This window comes from Bos grunniens, chromosome 2 (assembly GCF_055505025.1).
Source record: "Bos grunniens cultivar Pamir isolate PY7600 chromosome 2, Bosgru_T2T1.0, whole genome shotgun sequence".
NCBI lineage: Eukaryota > Metazoa > Chordata > Mammalia > Artiodactyla > Bovidae > Bos > Bos grunniens.
The window spans coordinates 102,967,797-102,993,263 of NC_141166.1; the positions used below are offsets into that span (position 1 = coordinate 102,967,797).

Genomic DNA, 25,467 nt, shown 5'->3' on the forward strand with positions numbered 1-25,467 from the left:
AAGATATTACCCTTGCTTGGTTCTGCTTAGCTGGATTATAAACTGAAAAGTGGGGAAAATTGTACGTTCAAGAAGTCACACAAACTGGAGACTACAGTGGGGTAACTAGAGGACATGTGTGTGTGCATATGGAGCTGGGGGGCAGGGTGTTGTGAAGGTCACAACCAGAGATATTTCCCCTCACAAAGCATTTGGAGTGCTGGGAAGTATCTTGATTGGATCTCTGAAAACAGACCGTGCAAAAGAGTTTTGGGGATGCGTCCTCAGGGGATACGCCTATAAGAAAAAAAAAAAAAAAAAGAAGACAGGATTGGTCAGAGGAAGTTATTTAAACTGATACAAAAATGCAGCTAAAACTTCAGCCTGTCCTCTTGGGAGCTGTGGAGCTGGACTTGCCCTTCAGAGTTATGCCAAAATGAAGTCAGGTATCTCCCTGTTGCAGCTAGTCACCGGTTACAGGTATCCCATGGGAAGGGCCATGACCTTGGGTAAGGCAGGTGCCTGTCTTTGACTACAACTCCCAGTGAGGGATGGAGCTGTGTACCTGCAGGGGCCAATATTTTCTGCATCTGTCCCTGCCTTGAGGAAGGTGTCAGGCACAGTGCCTATGGTACAGATGGGGAAGGACAGTCAGTCTAGGGTCTGAAAAAAATGATCTGAGTAAGCTTCCCTGGTGGCTCAGATGGTAAAGCATCCACCTGCAATGCAGGAGACCCGGGTTTGATCCCTGGTTTGGAAAGATCCCCTGGAGAAGGAAATGGCAACCCACTCCAGTATTCTTGCCTGGAGAAGCCCATGGACAGAGGACCCTGATAGGCTACAGTCCATGGGGTCGCAAAGAGTCGGACACAACTGAGCGACTTCACTTTCACTGTCAGTATCACACAAAAGAATTCATGAATTAATATCAATGTACCTTTCTATGACCAGGGTATTCACACATCTGGCATTTAAATCGGAAGCCTTAAAATCACTGTGGGACTTTTCTCCAACCAACTAGCTCTGGATGTGCAGAGAAATATAATTTTAATCTCTGAGTCAGAGAGAGAAACATATCAAATTTTATGGGAGAAACAGGGAAAATAATTGACATATTTGACTTTTCCTTTTCAGGAAGAAATTTCCACAGAGGCACCCTGAGAGGAGATGTCTACCTTACTAATGTGTTAGGAGTCTATGATGATGCCCATGGGCTGCTGGAACAACCCATAGTATTGTCAAAGAAGGCAGTAGCTAGCAGTTTGACTGCGGGAAAAAAAAGAAAAAAACATTCTGAGTGAACACAGTACTGACCTGACTAACCTGATTAGTGGGTGACAAATGGGGCAGTAAAGCCAGTGCAGTCCTGGTGTTTGTGAAAACAAAAGGTCACCAGGGTGTCCATCAACCTGGTAAACCTACAGCTAAATTTGGGACCCTTTAAAGGAGCAGATGTGATCTGTAATGCCTTGAAAGACTTAGACTTCTGGGACATTTCCTGGGGTGAGACATACTGGAGAAAAAGAAACATTTCACAATAAGGCATTAAGTATAGGACAAGATGGGAATCTTGAAGGAATGTGTAAAGATCATCAGGGGAAGTTATTGATATAGTAGGAGTGAGAATAACCACAGGAGCCATAGCAGCAGCAGAGAACTTCTGGATCAAGTTCACAAATGCTGATGATGTCTGAGAAGCACTGCTTCCAACCTAGCTAGCTCATCTTGAGGGCAAAGAAGCAGAAAACACAGGTTTAGAATAAGGGAGATAAGGCAGAAAACGGGACAGGCTGGTGGACTGCTCTTAGCCACCCAAAGTCAAAAATCCCTCCACAAGGAGGCATTGGAAATGAAATCAAACACATTAGAATTATAAATACCTAACTGGGTTTCCAGTATTAACTGCTTAATAAATCAATGTATGATTTACAATACTGCTATTTTGTTTTTCTTTTATAGAATTCTTTCTTTTCAAAATGCCAAGTTAAAGAGTCCATTCATGTTATGCAAAAGTAATAACATTTGTACCTAGATTGACCCAAGATGACCATGTATTAATAGTTGTTACAATCGACAGGAACTCTTTGATGGAGTGTTCCGAACACAAATGGTACAGACACCTGTTACCCTTATGCTGTGTAAATAGGGACTGTCCCTAATTTGGGTGTTGCTAAGTAACAAATTCTTCCAAACGGTACGCACACAGGGACTCTGATGTGGACATGCTCATTTAGGCTGTCATTAACATTCATTGCTAACAAAAGGATAATGCATAATTTTTAATGATTAGTAATTTTCTTGATCCTAGAAACATGTATTTTGCCCAAATCCTGGGGGGTGTGGTGGCATGATATAAAGTTGATTGCAGCTTATGACTGAACTTTTCCCAGATTTCTTTTAGCAACAATGTCATGGTTCCTTTTTCTATGTCAAATTTAATCTTTAAAGAGAGGAAACTTCCACACACATGATAATAGTAAACATTAGTTATGTTGTAAAACCTTTAATTAAATTCATCTGAATAATGGATTGTTTCTATAGTAATGCTTGCTGAGTGGGAAACTGTTACTACCACAGCTCTTCATCTTTGAATTAAAGAATGACTTTCAGCTCCAATGGAGAATAGTAAAAACATTGTGAGTGCCCTTTATAAACCAGCTATACAGAAAATGTCTTTGTTCCTTAGCTTGGGGTCTGAACCCTGAAATACAAATATGAGGGAGTAACATAGCTATTCAGGAAGATATATGTTTTATGTGTCAATTATTAAGAATATTGAGTCCAAAGCATACGAATACATTTTACTGGCTTAAATTAGCTAGATAATTGCCTAAATTACCAACTGTATTTTGTGTGTATAGACTTTGCTTCAGGCAAAGCTTTCAGAGTAATTCAAATTTTTATTTTAGTAAGCATAAAAGTAAAAATTCTCTTTTGATTTGTAGAGGATATTTTTAATCATTTCAAAGATAATGGAGTCCCTTTTATAATACCTTAATGAAATTAAATGAAAAAGTTCACTTTTGAAAATAACTGTGAAAATAAGATACTGTAAAATTTTAACTTTATTTTTATGTGTAGCTTCCTGTAAAATGTATTTTTATCTAACCATTAATAACCTAGAACAGTTGTTCTCAAACTTCAGTGTGTCAGAATGACCTGAAGAGTTTTTCAAAATACAGATTGCTGTATCTCTGTGTTAATGAATCAGGTGTTCTAGTGTAAGGCCCAGCAAATTACATTTCAAACATGTTATAAGACGATGTTGCTGGTCTCAGTATCAGGATATCACTGACTAATGCTCATTCAGTAGGAAAAATGACTTAATTACTCAATGCAAATAATAACTTATATTTAATATTTATATATTCTACAAATATGCGTTGTTATTGTTGTCAGTTGCTAAGTCGTGTCTGACTCTTTTGCGACCCCATGGACTGTAGCCCTCCAGGCTCCTCTGTCAATGGGATTTCCCAGGCAAGAATAGTGGAATGTATTGCCATTTCCTTCTCCAGGGGATCTTCCCGACTCAGGGATCAATCCATGTCTCTTGCATTGGCTGGTGAATTCTTTATAACTGAGCCAATAGGTACTCACTCTTTGCAAAATGGGGGATATGGAAGAAAATACAACATTCCTCCTATGAAGTGGAGCTTAAGTGCTCCTGGATACTTAAAATAAAGTGAGCTTCTTTAGTTTTCCACAGCCCTCACCTCTCTTGCTCTTTGTCACCAGGAATGAGATACATTTGTTGACGCTGGGCTGATGAAAGGACTTCCTTCAGCCCTCCCCAAGCCCTCTGAGATGTGGATCTGAGGTGAGGTGATCTGTCTGACAAAGGAGGTGGATTTGACAAGAGAGTCATGAAAACCTTGATGAAGTTTTGAAATACTTATTAATGGAAAGAGATGAAAATTATCTAAAAAACTTAGTATTTTATGTGCAATTTTTACATGTAGTGTAGTCACTAAATGATAAAATTCATTATTTTTCTCTGACTAAAAAGACTTAAACATGGGCCTGTTTTCTTGTTGAGATATGTTTAAAGTTTAGTAAAACGAGAAAACTTCATGGATTTTTGACTGTGATGGAAGCAGTAGATTAAATAGACAAACAAAAAGCTATTTTAAATTGATAAGAGGAGTGAATGTTATTAGTTAAAATTTATTTGGGGATATGAACTTAAGGTCAGCATTTATAGTGGCTCAAACTGACTTTTTGGTTTTAAGACATAAAAAGAAGATGGAATGTATTTATTTTTTGTTGGGTTGTATATTGTTTTTGTTTAATTTAGGTTTCCCAAACACCTTAAAGAGATTTTTAACAAATGAGAATGTGTATGTGTGTCTGTGTGAACCAGACTGGTGACCCTAGATTTTTGTTGTCAAGTAGAAGAAACACTAGATTTAAATATACATGTAAAATAACATTTTAAAATATTTTATTTAAAATAATAAAAACAGAAACCTCTTAAACTTGATGACAATTAACTTTGAAATAAATAGTGTAAGCATGAACACATAGTTTGGTATCTTCCATGTTGTACAAATATTTGATAGCAACAGATATAAGAGCAGAAAAAGAAGAGACCACATTATCCCATTGCTGCATTGCTGTTATTTCCTTTAGATGTGATCCCCTTTTATTTGGGAGGAAGAGTAGATTTTTATCCTCCATTCAGTATCATTTCCACTATTCAGATTACAGAGTTTAAACCATCAGTGAGAAAAGGTTTAATTATGTATTATAATTGGTATTTATATTCATTATGGAGTAATTAATCAACACAATTGTGCAGTATTTATTAATTTGATAGTTAGACCTACTAGAATAATACTCTCTCCTGTACTTTCTTCAGGAAAAATAAGTCATCTATTTATGGCTGGTTCTATATCTTCAACAGAGATTAAGTTTGTGAAAAATTAATTCTTCCCAGAGAAAGCTGCTTACTTTTGTTGTGTTGTATTCTTGACTTAGAAACTAGATATTTGTGCTGAGAACTGATTCACCTTTTTATTCAATACAAGTCTCTAAGTTCCCACAATTTACTCCACCCAATTTATCACAGTGTCTTTTCATGATGTATCTTTTCTATTGTGTATTTACTAATAGCTTCTTTTCTATTACTTAATATTCTCAATTTAATACTTCATTTCCTTTTCATCTGTATTTCTTGTCACTTCACATTTTTAAAAAAATTTTGTCTACATTTCAGGAGAGGCAGTTAAATTTATAGACACCTACATCTTCTCAAACAGTAGCCTTTTCCTATTATCTTCATTTAAATACCAATACTAAGGGCATGCATACACCCCCAGACACCCACTTAACACACAAACTTTTATATTCCTTATTTAGATAAGAAATTAAGCTTTTTTAAAGTTGAAGTTTTTCTGCAGAATGGGGTTTATCAAAATTTGGTTTTATTTTATTTTTCATTGGTTTATTTGTTTTGTGGCCACCAACTGAGCAACAGGGAGAAGGCAATGGCACCCCACTCCAGTACTCTTGCCTGGAAAATCCCATGGACGGAGGAGCCTGGTAGGCTGCAGTCCATGGGGTCATGAAGAGTCGGACACGACTGAGCAACTCCCCTTTCACTTTTCACTTTCATGCATTGGAGAAGGAAATGGCAATCCACTCCAGTGTTCTTGCCTGGAGAATCTAAGGGACAGGGAAGCCTGATGGGCTGCCATCTATGGGGTCACACAGAGTCAGACATGACTGAAGCGACTTAGCAGCAGCAGCAGCAGCAACTGAGCAACAATGTTTGATATAGTCAATATATTATTTTACAAAGGTAGCAAAATTATACTTTAAGGAAAAACAGGGGAATTTTCCAAAGATCAGAAATGTTGCAAAGCAGAACTTGGATAGCAGAAGCTACCAAATATAATTTGTCTGTCTTTAACTTTTCTGCTTGATTTAATAATCAACTCTTCAAAAATTGACACCAAGTAAAAAGAAATTTAGAGCATATAATGACAGAAGGTATAATCAAAACCAATATAATGGTTATAAATAATAGGCCTTTGTAATGCTCTGGAAACAATTTTATCTGCGTATTTGTACTCTCTCTAATGATTCCCTGTTTGAGTGACAGCTGCAGTGTAGGGAAACCACTCATGTTCACATAATAAGGAACAATCTCTACTGAATTTGCCGTGACTTGCACAAGAGATGCTATTTTAATCATAGTATAAAGTTGCATATATTATGTATGACATTCTGGGAGGCTACTGTAGAGATTATCTTCCATTCAAGAAATCAAAGCTTCAATTATCCGTTTGTATTTCAGTGTGAAATGAATCCTTTTTTTTTTTAATCTTTTTTTTTTTTTTGCCATACAACTAATACACTACTCCCTTTTTTCACTCTCATCCAATTTGATGGACCATGAAAAACAACTATTCTGGGGGAGAAATGAAGACTTTCTGAAGACAAAAAAGAAACAAAACTAGGCTTCCCCCAAAACAGATTATCTTATTGACATTCATAATCAAAATACAACCTGAGATTGCCTAAAGTATATTCTTGAGAACCATTCAGTAGTGATGAAGTTTGTTAGCAGAAAATATAAAGAAAGCAAAAATAGTAATCAACTTAAAGGAACAAATCTTGGTATTATACTAATTTTTTATAGTACTTCAGTTTTGTTATAAACATGTCACCTGGGAGACTGACAAATCGGTCATTTTGATAGTTTTTCCCAAGTGTGATATTGTTCAGGGTAAAATATTCAGAATATTGGAATTGTATTACACTAATATATTATGTCCCAGTATTGCCTTAACAGGATACTATAATGTCATTTCGATGCAGCTAAGAAAGCAACTGACACTATGAAAATGTTTTAGCTGGTGTACATTTGATTTAGAATTAGTTCATTTTGCAACATAGGCTTTGGGACCGGTTTTTTTATTTGACATATATTTATCCTTCTGATTTACATATAGTATAACAATTTATTTTTTCAATATTAAAGTTTTGGGATAAGTCTTCCAGTTTCCCACAGACAATGACAGTAACTTAAATTTTCATTTGCTCATAGATCCTCCTAAAAACTACAAAGATCAATAAGGGAGGCAAATAAAAATACCTATAAACTATGCCTAAAGAGTAATTAGACCAAGACATTAAAAACGTTAATTTACATGTAGCCAGGGAAATAACTGCCCAAGACCAAAAGAATTGCTCAAGAACACAATACAATATTAAGCAGAAAATAAGTGGAAAAAATGGGAGCACAAAAGTCTCCTTAGAGTAATGGAACACGTATCAAATAGAGTTTACTCTCAGATGAAGACAGTTTCACACTGAGTAAGAAATATTGAGAGAAATTCTATGACCTTAATGGAGAAAGCTTTGGTTAAAAGGGGGATAATAAAAGTGGCTAGAAAAGTGTACAAGACCCAGATGTAAGCTTTGGAAAAGCACTACTTCTTGGAGAGGGGGAAGTATCTTCAAAGGTGGAATTGTCCCTTGGAAGCTAGGAAATATGGAAGCAGATAAATATAAGTTCTCCGTATTCACATACGAAGGAATAGAATAATCAGAAGACAAAAACAAGCAAACAACAAAATCAATTAGTGTCATATATTTTAAAGAACGAGAAACTTCCTCCACAAAACCCGCACGTTTACAAACTCCTTGCTATACATGAATCAAACTTTGAACCGAAAAATTTAAGAAGCCACTCAAACAAGACCTATTCTCTTTCCCCCCCACCAGATATTTCTCATTAGTCATCGTCCAGGAAAGTCCTTAATGAATGGATTATCTGTACAAAGATATCTCTAATATCTGTACAAAGAAAACTCTAATATATGTACAAAGATATCATAAGAGAAAAACAGGAAACAGGAATAAAAATGTGCAGAAGAAAGTGTGTTATGTACCTGGCCATAAGACAGAATAGGTATATAGCACCCCAAAATAAATTTCAAATTTTATGCCAGTAATTAGAGATATGAAATAAGATTATAAATTAGGAATTCAAGAACATAGAATAATATCTGGACAAAGAAGAAAATGCAAAGCAAGACTGAAAGAATACAGGCAATACATTCAAGATAGAAAAAAGACACAATTATCTAAAAAATTAAGATCATATTACAAGCAAACCATAAGAATATAGGTCAGAAATGAGAGAAGTTAAGAAAATAAAATAGAACAAAGACAGAAAAAAGGACTAGAAAGGAAGTGGTGGATATGAAAGACAGGCAAAGAAGGTGCAATGTTACTTGAGTTTATTATTTGAGTCTCTGAAAAAGACAAATAGACCAAAAGAAAATAGCTATTAACATTATAATTCAACAAAATTTCCTGAAGTATAACATGAATTGAATGTACATATTGAAAGGGCCCACCATACATCTGGAAAAATTGACATAGAATGTCAAACCTAGACATATAAAAGCAATAGTTTTAGACTTTAAAAGTGTTTTCATTTGAAAGAAAAGTATTAAAATCTACCATTATTAGTTTATTTTTGAAATTTTCTGGGAATCAGAAAAATAACAAAATCACTTACAAAGTGCAGACAAGGGTTGGCATCAGATTTTTCATTAGGAAAATTTGATGCAAGAAACGTGGAACACCATCTTCTAGGTTCACAGGGCAACAAAGTGTGGACCAAATAGCTTATATCTACCCAGTCTGTCCTAAAACTGTGGAGGCTGCAGAAAGGCCGTGTTGATTTACTTATGAACATCTAAAGAGGATGAACTTTATCCAAGAAGTTTGTTTGGTGAAACTTTGACAAAAAGACAAGTGGTGAGCATCGAATACATTTCACTAGAAATTTAAGGCAAAACAAAAGTGAGAAGTATGTAAATTACATCCTGAGAAGCCAGAAGTACTGCAACCAAGGGAATGCAAAGAGAAGGAAATATAATATAAGCTCATCAAATGCCTTGTTGGTAAAAATGGGGAATGAAATAATATAATTTAAACTGACAAACTGAATGGTAAAAGACTAAGTATGCAGAGGAGTACAAGGGTACTGATAATAGTTGAGCAGGATAATTTGAATAGTCTAATCTCTGGAGGAACAGTGACAGTGAAAGTCGCCCAGTTGTGTCCGACTCTTTGGGACCCCATGGACTATACAGTGCATGGGATTCTCCAGGCCAGAATACTGGAATCAATAGCCTTTCCCTTCTCCAGGGGATCTTCCCAACCCATGGATTGACCCCAAGTCTCCACATTGCAGGCGGATTCTTTACCAACTGAGCTATCAGGGAAGCCCCTCTGGAGGAAAAGAAATTTCAAAAAGCTACTCCATGAACAAGTACCAGGTTTCGATGATTTCACAGGGGAGCTATACTTAAGTTTTAAAGCCCATATAATCCTGGCATCACAGACTTAATGGACATGAGTTTGAGTAAATTCTGGGAATTGGCGATGGACAGAGATGCCTGGTGTGCTGCAGTCCACGGGATCACAGTTAGACAGGACTGAGTGACTAAACTGAACTGACTGATAATCCCCAAACTATTTGTTATTATTGCATATCATAGAAAACAGAGAAGACATTACAAATAATTTTCCAAAGTAATTATAATGTTGATAATAATACCTAATGAAATTGCACATATGCAGTCAAAAATTACAGAGCAATTTTCCTGATGAGTATGGATGCAAAATCCTAAATTAATTTTAGATGAAATGAATTCAATATTACAGGATAAAATACATCATGCCCAAATGTGGCTTCTTTCACAGACAAAAGAACAGTTCCATGTTAGTAACTTTATGAATAAGATTTACCATAAAAATAAGGAAACAGAATAGTAAATTTGTTTCCAAAGATGCTGAAAAGGTAATTTACAAATTTCAACACCCATTAATAAATAGAAGCAAATGGAAACTTCCATAAAATTACAAAACACGTTCCACTCAACCATTTGAATTAATGCGGATCACTGGTGGCATTCACACAAAAATCAGGAATAAGTGATTTCACTATCAATTTCTTTTTAATAATATGTTGGAAGGTAATAGCCAGATCAATTAGACAAGAGAAAACTATTAGATGTATAAAAATTGGAAAATAAAATGCAGTCTCTATTTTATTAAACAGTTGAAAAACTGAAATGGTTATTTATGTAGCATAGAAAATAGAGAATAAATTCTAAACTATTTTCCAAAGTAATTATAATGTTGATAATAATACCTAGGGAAATTGCATATACACCCTCAAAAATTATAGAGCAATTTTCCTGATGAGTATTGATGCAAAATCCTAAATTAATTTCAGATGAAAAGAATTCAGTATCACAAGATGAAATGTAAAAATAGTTCCATGTTAGCAACTCTATTAATAAGATTACCATAAAAATAAAGAAACACGTACATGTTGTCATTTACTTACGGTTTACAGTTTTGACTGGTAATATTGGATTTACCCTCTCTGGCGAAGCAGCATTTTCTTCATTTCTCACATATTCAAAATTAATGATGAACATCATAGCTACGCCCTCTTGGTTTTTCACTGGAATTATGTGAGTATTACAAATGAAAGTGGAGCCTAAGAAGATAAAAAATGAGTATAAGGTCAAAATTATGTCTTCATTTGAAGTGTCAGTAATATTAAAATTCTAATAAAGCCCTGTAGAATTTTCCATCCTAAAAGATCAGTGAAATTCAATTAAAAATTTAATTTCTCATTTCATATTTTATTGCATATATATTTACATAAAATACACAGATTTGCCAGAAATATTTTACAGGAAAATTCAGCTACTACATTATGGAAAGACAGAATATCAAATCTCATTTGTTCTTATACTCATCACTTTAATTAAAAAAAAAAGACAATTTCTTTACATTTCTAGAAATAACTCTTAGCCTTTATATATTTTGATTAATTCTGAATCTATATAAAGTATAGTTGTATAAACAATAAAGATAACTCAGTTTTTCTCATCTTGAAAAAAATCAGAAATTATTTCCTTTTTCTTCTTTAATCTCTTGAACATCAAACAGTAAATTATTGATTCTGTCTTAAAGATGTCCTAATAATTCTTTTTATTTTTTTAGGACATATTTAAGACAGAATCAATAATTTACTGTTTGATGTTCAAGAAATTAAAGAAGAAAAAGCAAATAATTTCAGAGTTTTTTTTTCAAGATGAGAAAAACTGAAATACATGAACCATGAACTTCCAGATGTTCAAGCTGGTTTTAGAAAAGGCAGAGGAACCAGAGATCAAATTGCAAACATCCATTGGATCATCGAAAAAGCAAGAAAGTTCCAGAAAAACACCTATTTCTGCTTTATTGACTATGCCAAAGCCTTTGACTGTGTGGATCACAATAAGCTGTGGAAACTTCTGCAAGAGATGGGAATACCAGACCACCTGACCTGCCTCTTGAGAAACCTATATACAGGTCAGGAAGCAACAGTTAGAACTGGACATGGAACAACAGACTGGTTCCAAATAGGAAAAGGAGTACGTCAAGGCTGTATATTGTCACCCTGCTTATTTAACTTGTATGCAGAGTACATCATGAGAAATGCTGGGCTGGAAGAAGCACAAGCTGGAATCAAGATTGCCGGGAGGAATATCAATAACCTCAGATATGCAGATGACACCACCCTTATGGCAGAAAGTAAAGAGGAACTAAAAAGCCTCTTGATGAAAGTGAAAGAGAAGAGTGAAAAAGTTGGCTTAAAGCTCAACATTCAGAAAACGAAGATCATGGCATCTGGTCCCATCACTTTATGGCAAATAGATGGGGAAATAGTGGAAACAGTGTCAGGCTTTATTTTGGGGGGCTCCAAAATCACTGCAGATGGTGATTGCAGCCATGAAATTAAGAGACGCTTACTCCTTGGAAGGAAAGTTATGACCAACCTAGATAGCATATTCAAAAGCAGAGACATCACTTTGCCAACAAAGGTCTGTCTAGTCAAGGCTATGGTTTTTCCAGTGGTCATGTATGGATATGAGAGTTGGACTGTGAAGAAAGCTGAGAGCCAAAGAATTGATGCTTTTGAACTGTGGTGTTGGAGAAGACTCTTGAGAGTCCCTTGGACTGCAAGGACATCCAACCAGTCCATCCTAAAGGAGATCAGTCCTGGGTGTTCTTTGGAAGGACTGATGCTAAAGTTGAAACTCCAATACTTTGGCCACCTCATGTGAAGTATTGACTCATTGGAAAAGATTCTGATGCTGGGAGGGATTAGGGGCAGAAGGAGAAGGGGCCAACAGAGGATGAGATGGCTGGATGGCATCACTGACTCAATGGACATGAGTTTGAGTGAACTCCGGGAGTTGGTGATGGACAGGGAGGACTGGTATGCTGCAATTCATTGGGTTGCAAAGAGTCGGACACGACTGAGTGACTGAAGTGAACTGAACTGAATAATTCTTTCCTTTTTTGTGTAAAATTCACAATGATCAAATCACAATGATTTTGTTTGGTTTGTATTCTGTTAGAAAATAAGAACAAAATGTTTGTCTATATTATTGTGTTAATTTGATCTCTTTAACCAAGAAGATGACATTCTTTTAAAAGCACAATTGTAGGGCTAAAAGATACATTTTATTAAAATCTCCTGGAAATTAAATGAACAAAAAGATGACTCAATTTACAACTAACCACTGCTATCCATCCTTGAACAGCTAACCCAAGATCCAAGATTTAGGGAAGACAATAAAGAAGCTGACTTTTCGTATCAACTGACTTCTGCCTGATTCCTTGGCCTGATTTCTAAATCTGAGTATATCCTCAGAGCAGTTTCCTCACACATTTACCCTCTGAATATTTTCTTTAGTTGTGGTTATGGAAATCTTATGTGTTAGGGATTTGTTTTGGGTAAAAAAATATTGAATGTTTTAAAATGCAAAAACTTCAGGAAGAGTTCAATCATTCAGACAATAGAGTCTTTTGATTGCTTTCCCTCTTTTTAAAACAATTATTTGGGAACATCTTGACTCTTGAGGAGAATGATGGTTCATTGTAGAAGCAGGATCGAAGTGTGAAACTTGAAGTGAACTTACTCAGTCGTGTCCAACTCTTTGCAACCCCATGGACTGTAGCCTACCAGGCTCCTCCATTTATGGGATTTTCCAGGCAAGTATACTGGTGTGGGTTGCCATTTCCTTCTCCAGATCTTCCTGACTCAGGGATTGAACCCTAATCTCCCACATTGTAGGCAGATGCTTTACTGTCTGAGCCACCAGAGAAGTCCTTTTCACCAAGTGAAACTTGAAGGGAAGTTAAACTCTGAAGAAAGATGTGCTAAAGTGAGAGTGTCTCTGCAAAGCCCACAGGGTCCACAGGAAAAATAAGATGGAATCTAGGCGTTTAGATAAAGTCTAAGCTCTTTCGTGCTTAATTTAGATTCCCTTGCTAGTAGGATGCCTCAGGCAGAGGCCTTGCACTCAGCACTTCAGACCAGAGTTGCTAGAGCAAAATGGCTGCGCCTAACACCGCAACTCCCTAGGCCTGTGCAGAGTCACTGTATCCCTAGCACTACAATCTGGAGGGGGGAGTAGCATAGCCCTGCCCCACTCACCAGAACTCCACCCCTCTCCCCTGCAGACAGAACCCTATAAAGGGGTCCCAGCCACAATGTTTGAAGTGATAGAGCTTGGACTCTAGAGCAGATGATTGCACCTCTCCATTCTTAGATCAAATAATAAGTTTTCCTTTGCTTCTGAACTGAACCTCAGTCTTCTTTTATTGGCTTGAATGACACTGGGCAGGAGGACCCTGTTGAGGATCAACCCAGGAGAGTTGGTAATAAGAGGACCCCAAGAGGCTAGAGACAGGGGCACCGGGGTATGAGAAAACTCTTCCCTTTCTTCACATTTCTGAAACTTGTCTCCTGCTGCCAGAACTGAGAACAAAGGCTATTGCTAATATTGCTATCGATTGAGACATTACAGGTCAAAGGGCTTTTGAGGGTGGTCCTGGAGACCTAATTATTATTTATGAAATTATTTCATAAATGGGTTAATGTGCTCCAATTTCCAAGGAATAGATTTACAGATACACTTTTAAAAGACATACCCTTTGTAGGTTGGGGAAGACTATGTGCTAGTTATATTCAGATTTTCAAATGTGGATAAGCCTCCCTAATTTGAAATGTAGAAGATCTTATTCATAATTAATTTCATTTTTTCTACAGATTGGCCATAGTTTTGCAGTTGTTGGAAAATACGTTTTAAGAATGAGATGCTGCACCTTCACAGTCTTCAGCTACATCTTCAATTCATTTAATAAAATAGTTAGTTGGAGCAGCTGTCATAGTTTCCATGGTAACAAACAGGATGACTTTAGTAAACAGAAAATAAGCAATTTAAGACTGTTCCATTAGAACTAAAAATAGAATTGCTTCAGGCCAGGCATCACAATACAAAATGGTTAAACAGAAAATCTGAGGAGACGCTAGAAATAGTCATTATGTATTTTGATAATGAACCAAAATACATATTGATTTTACCACTTAAAATGACATTTCCTGAATCATTTAGAATATCATTGTGAATTCACAGATTTGTTACTTAGCAGTTTCAAATCTTTCAAAATATGAGGTTTACTGTTGACTGTACAATAAAATATGAAGGACAGATTTTTGAGAAATCAATTAATAAAAGACGTAGGGGTACTCTTGCCTGGAAAATCCCATGGACAGAGGAGCCTGGTGGGCTGCAGTCCATGGGGTCGCTGAGAGTCGGACACGACTGAGTGACTTCACTTTCACTTTTCACTTTCATGCACTGGAGAAGGAAATGGCAACCCACTCCAGTGTTCTTGCCTGGAGAATCCCAGGGACAGGGGAGCCTGGTGGGCTGCCGTCTATGGGGTCTCACAGAGTCGGACACGACTGAAGCGACTTAGCAGCAGCAGCAGGGATAGCCATCTACTAGGTTTGCAATAGAGAAGAGTAATTTTGCTTTCAGTAATAAGGGGGCAAAATCCTGTCTTTTAACAGTAATGCTTGTACATTTACTGTCCAGTGCAAAAAATCATGAAATGATAGTGCTTTGTAAAAAAGTTTGGCTATATGAATTAGCTCTATAGCACATTGAGTAAATGTAATTAATCTAGGATTTACTGCCCACTATCATTGTTCCCTGAATGTTTCTATTAAGCAATATATCTCCTTTAAAGTCAACTGAAGACTCACATTACATTTTTTTCTCTTTTAGTTTTTGAATTTAATGTCTCCATCAATCTTGCATAGACTCCTGGAAAGCAGATATTGAAAGGAGATACATGGAATTTATAAGAGGAGAAGAATCAAATGCACTTTACAGTGCAAGAACAATTTAGCTTGCATAATGCTACAAACTCCAAGTTCTATTAAGACACCACATTTGTAAAGCAACATTACCCTAAGAAGTCATTACTGTGTGATCCTAAATATTTTTGTTAAATGCAACAGTGGAAGCAGAGAAACAGAAGCATAACCCAGCAAACACTAATCTAGCCATGAAGACAAAAATAGACACTTTCTATAAGGTTTAAATAAGAGAATTAAAAAAAATCTAGAATTAAAGAGTTCAGACCTTGTTGAAAGAAAGTTATATTGGTTATATTAAAATGAAATTAATAATTTTTCTAAGAAAAAGCTTATTTATAACATTATCAAATAATTATAAAATTATACATGCAATTATACTAATTTAGTAAGACTCGGGTTCATTTCCATGTTTTGTCTCCCGAGTGAAAACATTGTCAAAGCAGGAAAGGCTGCTTAGAAGGAACACTGCTCATTTTAATAAAATGTTTAGAATATTAATTTTTAATGGTAGCCATAGAGTAAGCAAACTTGGAGTAATCTGAATAATTACTCTTTTATTAATAAACTCCTAGCTACATTTTGTAGATGGCAATGGCACCCCACTCCAGTACTCTTGCCTGGAAAATCCCATGGATGGAGGAGTCTGGAAGGCTGCAGTCCATGGGGTTGCTGAGAGTCGGACACAACTGAGCGACTTCACTTTCACTCTTCACTTTCATGCATTGGAGAAGGAAATGGCAACCCACTCCAGTGTCCTTGCCTGGAGAATCCCAGGGATGGGGGAGCCTGGTGGGCTGCCATCTATGGGGTCGCACAGAGTCAGACATGAGTGAAGCAACTTAGCAGCAGCCACATTTTAAAATAAAATATCAAGACTCCTCCCTTTGAGCTGCTTTAGAGATGCTTTATTCTACAGTTTATACTCATGGTGTAGTCTTACCCTGAAATTAAAAAAATGTGTGGGTGTGTATGTATATGCTGTCACTTCAGTTGTGTCTCACTCTTTGCAACCTGATGGACTGTATGTAGCTTGCCAGGCTCCTCTATCCATGAGATTTCCCAGGCAAGAAAATTGGAGTGGGTTGCCATGCCCTTCTCCAAGGGATCTTCCTGAGCCAGAGATGGAACCCACATCTCCTGCATTGCAGGCAGATTTTTACCTACTGAGTCACCTGTGAATCTCCCCAAAATGTACACTGAGCACCTAATATTGGGTCAGGTACTGTTCAGAGTTCTCAGATGGTAATGAGAAGAACAGCTGTGAGAAAACAGATCAAGGTCCTGAACCTGTGTAACATATCCAACTAAGGGAGACATGTTAATAAACATGTCAGTATTCAGTCTATCAAGTAAAAAAGTACAATGAAGAAAAAGACTGGAGAATAAGATGGTAAATAATAATAGTGTTAAGGGAATGTTTCTCGTTCAGAATGACATGTAAGCAAAGACATTTAGCAAATGGTAAAATGGGCTGTATGACTTTGCCAGTGCAAAGTCCTTTAGGTGGAAGCATGATTGTAAGCTCAAGGAACAGTGTGGAAGCCAGTGTGGCTTAGGCAGTGTGGTGTTTGGGGCATAGAACAGGCTTGGACAGCGAACAAAGTAGGGAGCCACGCCTTGTAGATCATGGGGAAGGATAAAGGGTACGGAGTTCAAGCAGTTTTCCCATTGCCTTCCGACCTGAAGTTGGTTGGGAATTGTAATTTTACAATTGAGACCGTTTTCATAACAAAAGCTGACCTTTTATCGACATATTATCTGAGAGTGACCTCATGAAGGAAGGCTCTGCCAAACACCATCCAAAGTCACTGTTGAATTACTCGGTGAATAAAGTTGAACCAGAAGATGAAAAATAAAAGTAAGCTGCATTTTACTCACGTTTCAAGCCTCACACACTTCTCAGTAGAACTCTTAGAACAGTACCTGTCATAGAGCGAAACTGACTAATGAGAGCTATTTCTTTTGCTCCTTGATGGAGGGTCTCCAGAGGGGCAAGCTAACTCTCAAGACTCTCCATGTAATTTCCTCTAGTCTTTTACTTTTCTAGGAACCACAAGCTACATTGTTTGCATTTCTCAGCACCAAGGGGAGATTTTTCTTTTCTGAGTTGATAGGTTTGGTGAATGTCACAAAGTTTTAAATTCCTGTCTTTTCAGTAGACTGGTGGGGAAGGGTGGTCTTTGAAGATTTAAAAAAAATACCATTTGAGACCTGTCCTAGAAGAAAAACTAAACATAGCGATCTTGGGAAACAAAAGCCTTATCAAATGGGCAGGCTTGTTTTTTAATTGAAAAGCCTATTAGAAAAGCAAAAAGGACTGTTACACTTCTTAGATGGAGAAAGCCCCAGTCATGAATGATTTAAGATATTCAGTGGAGGCACAAGTGAGAAACAAGCAAAATTTGTACTTGACTTTTCAGTATGTAATGCTTCCTATGGGGGCTTTCCCAGTGGGTCAGCAGTAAAGAATCCGCCTGCAATGCAGGAGACATGGAGACCCAGCTTCGATCCCTGGGTTGGGAAGATCTCTTGGAGAAGGGAATGGCTACATACTCCAGTATTCTTGCCTGGAAAATCCCGTGGACAGAGGAGCCTGACAGGCTACAGTCCATGGGGTTGCAAAGAGTTGGACACAAAGGAGCAAGTAAACATTTCCTTTTATTTCTGCTTTTTAAGAACCTCTTCTATTTTCTTCTGCTCTCTCCAAGCCTCCAAGATGAAAATTATGAACCTCTTTCTATCAGTGAGGGGCATCATTAGAAATATTAATCTCTTATAGAACTACTGATAACATTATGGATAACCACCTTCAGGATAATTTTTTTAAGGGGAATAGTGAAAAACAACAATTATCCCAAGATGAGTTCTAATGCTGCCTCTATATAGAAGAAATATTTTGGTTGTATGGATAAGACCTTTCATATATCCCTCAATTCACATCTTACAAGTCATTGTTTGCTGATATCAATGTTGCTTTTGAACAATTTATGACCTAAAGAATGAGAGAAACTATTATGGAGTCTTAAAATTAGACTCATCACCAATGTGTCTATATTTGGACATAGGGACTTATAAGGAGGTAATCTTATAAGGAGGTAATTAAAGGAGGACAGGAGAATGAAATGGCAACCCACTCCAGTGTTCTTGCCTAGAGAATCCTAGGGACGGTGGAGCCTGGTGGGCTGCCGTCTATGGGGTCGCACAGAGTCAGACACATCTGAGTGACTTTGCTTTCGCTTTAAAGGAGGACATAAGGGTGGGGTCCTAATCCAATAGGACTAACCTTTTTTTTTTTAATTGGAGGATAATTGCTTTACAATATTATGTTGGTTTCTGAGTACAACATTGTGAATCACTTCTTATAAGAAGAAGGAAAGATATCAGGAGTCTGCATACCCAGAAGAAAGGTCATGTGAGGACCCAATGAGAAGGCAGCCATCTGCAAGTTAAGAAGAGAGCTCTTACCAGAAACCAATGCTGCCAGAACCTTGACTTTGGACTTTGATTCTCCAGAACTTTGAGAAAATAATTTCCTGTTATTTAACCCACTCAGTCTGCAGTACTTTGTTATGGTAGCCTGAGCTGACTAGGATGCCCTGAGGTGGAACATGTCAGGGCAGGAAGCCAGTGTTGCTAAGACAGATTAAGCTGAGAGGAAAGTGGTAAGATCCAGGTCAGACAGTTACCAGAGCCGGGGAGCGGGTGAGTGGAGGGTGGGTGGCTAAGGAAGCATCACCTTGTGGGGACTGCAAGGACTTGGGCTGATGAGGTGAAGCCACTGGATGGATTGAGACAGGGAAGTGGCAGGCTCTGGCTGCTGTGAAGACATGGACACATGAAATATTTTATGTTTGTTTGTCAAGTAACTTGGTCTAAATAGAGTAATAGTATACTAGAGCATAGCGTGTCAACTCTGTTTCATGATGGACAAGGCTTGAGCAGTAGGAGGTCATGGCCTGATGGCCTTCTCTGTTCTTGAAATGTAGTTTTTGGTGTTGAGGATGCAGTGATTGTGTTAAGCATGAGAGTATCTTCAGAGAAATATTTTAGTGTACAGATAAAGACATGGCTATTATAGGTCCTAGTGATGTGTTAGAGAAGTAATTTCAAAAGGACCTATTTGAAGAGACAGAAGGCACATTTAGAAAGACTATTTAATAACTCTTACAGCTTCCCAAGTGGCTCAGTGATGAAGAATCCACCTGCTGATTCAGGAGATGAGGGTTTGATCCCTGGGTTGGACAGATCCTCTGGAAAAGGAAATGGCAACCCACACCAGTATTCTTGCCTGGGAAATCCCATGGACAGATGAGCCTCTGTTTGCCAGGCTACTGTCTATGGGGTCACAAATAGTTGGACATGACTTAGTGACTAAACAGTAGCAGCCACAGAGGAGTTCTTTGAAGAGACAAAGGCACATTTAGAAAGACTACTTAATAACTCTTATACAATATCATATTAACAAGAATAGGTAGGTCCCATGAACTCATATAGTCTGGCTATGTGAGCTAACAGAAACACTTTATACAGAAGCATTATTAACAAAAGGACTGAGCTGTGCCTCTGCTAATGCATTAGCCTAAAGAAATGACCTTAACATAGTAGTCACCAACAAACACAGACAACATGATTAAGTTGTGACAATTGTGAACATATTTAAACAGTCGAAGTACTTGATGGAATAACATGGGACTAGAAGTATCCTTTCCAAATTTCTAGGAGAGATTACCTATATGCCTTTTATTTGCAAAATGAAGAACTAACCTAATTTACACAAGCCTGGTTGCCACACTCATGCTCTCTGTGGCAGTATTAGCTCTGTCTGAGATGTCAACAGCATGAATGATTTATTTTAAATTACCTCTTATTTAAAACAATTTTAAACATTCAGAAAATGTTGAAGCAATCCCAGTGAGTAGTAAATTCCTTGGACATGTAGTTCTGTGTAGTCCCTGAAATTAGACAGACTTGAGTCTGGTATTCTTTGCTGAGTGACCTTGGACAGATTAATCTCTCCAAGATTCAGATTCCTCATCTGTAAAGTAATGAGAGGAAGAGAGAGTACCACACTTCACAGCATTGTTGGGAAGCTGAATTTAGACAATGCCTGTAAAGTATTTAGCAGCCTAGCATGTAGAAAGTGAGCGATAATCAAGTTTTATTGTTATTAAATGGGAGAGGAAAAGCACTTTCTCAACTTGAACTGGTGGTTAAATTTCCTTCAAAGGTTTGATGATGAAATCGTCATTCACCTCTTAAAGAACTTCAGAGATAAATCCATCAACTTAATCCCCTTGACTTCAGAGGAGAAATTACATCAAACAGCAATTTGAACAGAATGAGAGCTTAGTAGATGGAAGATTCTTTTATCTTCTAGTGTCTTAAAATATGTCTCCTAACTTTGTAGTGATGAGGCTCCTAGTTTGTTTCTCATATAGTTCCTGTCCCTGGTGGGCTGTCCTATTGCCTTTAAAAAGTTACTGTATACTAGGTAACTTTTGTGATTATAACAGAACTCTGCCTTTTTTGGCAAGCCCCATAGTGAGTGGAATCTGGTATACAGTAGAAATTTGTGAAGTAATCTTTATTTCTGGATTTGCTCGAGAAGTACTATGATCAGTATTTGAAAGCACATTTTAGAAAGAAAGGTAATAATAATAGCTAACATCTATTGATATTTGCATCCCAGTCACTGTTCTAATGGTTTTCCATGCCTTAATACATTGGCATCTTAAAAAAAAAACTTGACGATGGCACCATTATTATTATTGTGAAGATGAAAACTAAACCATACACAGTCTCATCTCGCCCTTGATTTTGGCATTTCTTCTCCTTTCTGCTGGGTTGGATGAAGCATGACCTGGAATCAAGATTGCCAGGAGAACTATCAATAACCCCAGATATGCAGATGACACCACCCTTATGGCAGAAAGTGAAGAAGAACTAAAGAGCCTCTTGATGAAAGTGAATGAGGAGAGTGAAAATGTTGGCTTAAAGCTCAACGTTCAGAAAACTAAGATCATGGCATCTGGTCCCATCACTTCATGGCAAATAGATGGGGAAACAGTGAAAGACTGTTTTTTTGGGGCTCTGAAATCACTGCAGATGGTGACTGCAGCCATGAAATTTAAAGATGCTTACTCCTTGGAAGGAAAGTTATGACCAATCTAGACAGCATATTCAGAAGCAGAGACATTACTTTGCCAATAAAGGTCCGTCTAGTCAAGGCTATGGTTTTTCCAGTGGTCATGTATGGATGTGAGAGTTGGACTATAAAGAAAGCTGAGCACCAGATAATTGATGCTTTTGAACTGTGGTGTTGGAGAAGACTCTTGAGAGTCCCTTGGACTGCAAGGAGATCCAACCAGTCCATTCTGAAGGAGCTTAGTCCTGAGTGTTCATTGGAAGGACTGATACTAAAGCTGAAACTCCAATACTTTGGCCACCTGATGAAAAGACCTGAGTCATTTGAAAAGTCCCTGATGCTGGAAAAGAGTGAAAGCAGAAGGAGAAGGGGATGACAGAGGATGAGATGGTTGGATGGCATCACTGACTCAATGGACATGAGTTTGGGTAAATTCATGAGAGTTTATGAGTTGGTGATGGACAGAGAGGCCTGGCATGCTGCGGTTCATGGGGTCGCAAAGAGTCAGACACGACTGAGCAACTGAAATGATCTGAATTCCTTTCCATGACTGGTGGAATACATAAAGAAGATTCCAATTCTTTCTTTATGCCAAGACCCTGAATTCGATGATTTTTAAATCAGTTAAGTTCTAAGAGATTTTTATATTTTATAAGCAATGGCCTGAGAACTAAAACTCTTCCCACTTCCTTCACTCAGTCTTGCACTTTTCTGCAGCCCTTCTGGATTAGGCAGAGTCCCCTTCTGCCACCTGGGAGGCAGGAAGGCATCATCTACTTGTCCAGCCATGCCCAGCCCCACATTCCATTTGTGTCCATCCAGTCATTACTGCCTCATGAGCATCTTCTAGGTCTTCTTTTGATCAGCTCTGGGCTTTCTAAGAGTAAAGGAACCCTACTCTGTTCCCTCAATCCCTGTATAGTATATCTGCTACTACAGTCAAAGCTATGGTTTTTCCAGTTGTCATGTATAGATGTGAGAGTTGGACCATAAACAAGGTTGAGAATTGAAGAATTGATGCTTTCAAACTATGGTTCTGGAGAAAACTCTTGAGAGTCTCCCTTGAATGCAAGGAGATCCAACCAGTAAATCCTAAAGGAAATCAGTCCTGAGTATTCATTGGAAGGACTGATGCTGAAATTGAAACTCCAATACTTTGATGCAAAGAATTGAGTCATTGGAAAAGACCCTGATGCTGGGAAAGATTGAATGCGGGAGGAGAAGGGGACGACAGAGGATGAGAAGTTTGTATGGCATCACCAACTTGATAGACATGAGTTTAAGCACACTCTGGGAGATAGTGAAAGACAAGGAAGCCTGGTGTGCTGCAGTCCGTGGGGTCTCAAAGAGTGGGACATGACTGAGGGACATGTACTGAAATGAACTGATTAGCAACTATATAATTAAATCATGGCTATTATTTTCTGAATGTCTTCTATGTGCCATGTTTCTCATAAGAAAACTTGATCTCAAAGAATTTTCTCAAATATGTAATAGGACCAGGCTTTGAACTCAGACATTTCTCAGATCTTCCTCCTACATCAGTGTTTCCCAAACAGTGAGATGAGAACTGACTTTCCTGGAAAGGACTTTCTGGAATGGTCATTTGGGAAATGTTCTCCTGTAAAAAAGATGCTCAATGCACATTATTGTATTAGAAGTTTTGAGAAGTTCTGTAAAAGCAAGTACATATTTACTTTGTTTAACACAGCACTTCCCAAATTAATTTGATTCTGAAATGCTATTTTAGAAAAATTTGCAATAACATCCAACTCCTTAGAAAGCCATTGGAAAACACTAAATTGGGTTATCTCCCTCCTTGTTTTAAAGACATCCTTCTGAGACGGAGGAAAGTAAATATCAGTAAATATCATAGGTCGCCTAAACACTTATTGGAGAGGAAGGAACTATAGGCAACATGGGGCTGAAGCAGGAGGGGAAAGACAATGGCAAAGATGACATCACCTACTCAGTATACTCTGCTTGGTGTTGGTCCTTATTTGAGTTCTCAGAAATCCAACTAAAATAGCATCAACATATTTTATAATACATATTGTAGCAATTATTCTTCCCACAAACTAAAATATGATATAGTGTTTCACATACAAGGTCCAGTCCATACTATATGAGAGAGATCACGTTTTAAAGCACGAAAGCCCTCATTTGATAATCCATTACTTTTCTGCACCAGATATTGCATGACTGACATGTACAAGGAAATATTTTCACACTGTTTCCTCACAGTCTTTCTTCTTCATTTTCAAAATGTGAACATATGTGAACGTATAATAATTTGTTGACTCTTGCTCGTTGCCACTGACATATCCTCCTTTAACATTAAAGCTCAAGCATTAGGTTCTCATCATACTTGTAAACTTGACCATTGGGGAAAAAAAGCAAGTTCAACTGTCTTTCTAGACTTGATAAACCACTAAGAAATCATTTTGGAATTGAAATAAGGAAGAAAAACTTTTACACCATGTCTGACTCATAAATTACATAGTCTCTTTAGATGTACCAACAGGCTTCCCTTGTGGCTCAGCTGGTAAAGAATCTGCCTGCAATGCGGAAGACCTGGGTTCGATCCCTGGGTTGGAAAGATCACCTGGAGAAGGAAACGCTACCCACTCCAGCATTCTGGCCTGGAGAATTCCATGGACTGTATGTAGTCTTTGGGGTTGCAAAGAGTCAGACACGACTGAACGACTTTCACTTTAGATGTACTATTAAGATTACCCACTCCCCAGCCCTGGCTCTCATTTAATTTTTGAGCATTTTGAATTGAATTACTGTATTGGGACAGATGAGTATTAGAACAGCTGAGGCTGATTTGCAGGCTAACCAAGTCTACATTTGTAATCAGGAATTTTGAGCCATGTTTGTGATAACTTTTTAGTACTTTGTGGCTTTTACACCCAGGTAAATGTTTATTTGGTTCAATTTTTTTTTTTTAATAAGACGTACTCATGTTACTGAACCTCTAAAGCAAATCCACCCACCAAACTGCCTTTTATTCAATAAAACTGCATGAATGCTGAAGCAATTTGACTCAGAATTTGAGAAAATCTGTACATCACCCTTGGTATGTATACACTGCTGTCAAGGTCAAACACAATTAGAATCCTGAGGCCAGTTACCACCTTGAGGATGTCGTTGCTAATGAAGCCTGTACACAGCCATATGCCTAGAGTGCTCTGTTCATGGTGTATTCGTGGTTGTTGAAAGAAAACATTATTTGCTCTCACTGTGTTTGCACAGATCTTGAGAGGGGTTAAAATTCGGCTTTGTAGGCCTGTCTTGGAGAAAAGGTGATAGAAGCAGAGAAGGTGAAATTGAAGGCATTGCTCTAGATAATTTAATCCTCCTCTCTTTTCATAAAAATTCCTATCCTATTTGACCATTATAACTTGGGATTTTCATTTTTATCTGTAAAAAGCATGGGATATTTTTTACAGAATAGCAGAGGGAGAAGAAAGGATGTCCTGTCCTGGCAACCAGTGAAAACTGGGCTTTTCCTTCCCATTGGCAGTGTTAGTGGGGAACACCCTCTCCTGGGCTTTGACACCAGGCTTTGGGGCATGTGGCTACTACAGATGTTCTCTATTCCTGAAGGCTGCTGGAGGCATGGACCTGCAGCAGTCCCTTATGGAGGGACTGCTTTGCAATGGTTCATCTTGCCCAGCAACAGAGAGAGAGGTTCTATTTAAAATTCACCCAGACCACACTTCTTGTTGCTTGTGTGTTGTATGCATACCAGGATTCATGACCAAAAGTAGTGCCCTTTCAAGGTAACAGTGGTGACTGCCTTGGTCCAGCTACAGACTGAGACCATAGAGAAAGATGCAGGGTTGAATGATCTGATTGATACAGACAGCAAAATGCTAATCTGAGGGTCAAGATATATTTTCTGTATTCATCAGCGAGTGTATAGTATAATGGTTAAGCATAAAGCTCATCAGATTGTCAGGGGTTAATTCCTGGATCTGACTTTGGCAGGGTTTGATATTAGAATAAGTTACTCAATTGCTCTGAGACTCCTTTTTTTTTCCTATCTGTAAAATCAAGATGATGATATTATCCA

General features: G+C 37.7%; 1 protein-coding gene across 2 annotated transcripts in view; it reads right to left on the bottom strand.

Annotated features, from left to right (window-relative positions):
* KCNH7 (potassium voltage-gated channel subfamily H member 7) overlaps window positions 1–25,467 on the bottom strand; it is a 527,402-nt gene that overhangs the window by 148,635 nt on the left and 353,300 nt on the right. For both annotated transcript variants that reach the window (XM_086370020.1, XM_086370012.1), the window contains exon 3: window positions 10,355–10,510. In XM_086370020.1, the coding sequence (XP_086226146.1) occupies window positions 10,355–10,510 (156 nt within the window). The remainder of the gene's footprint in view (window positions 1–10,354; window positions 10,511–25,467) is intronic.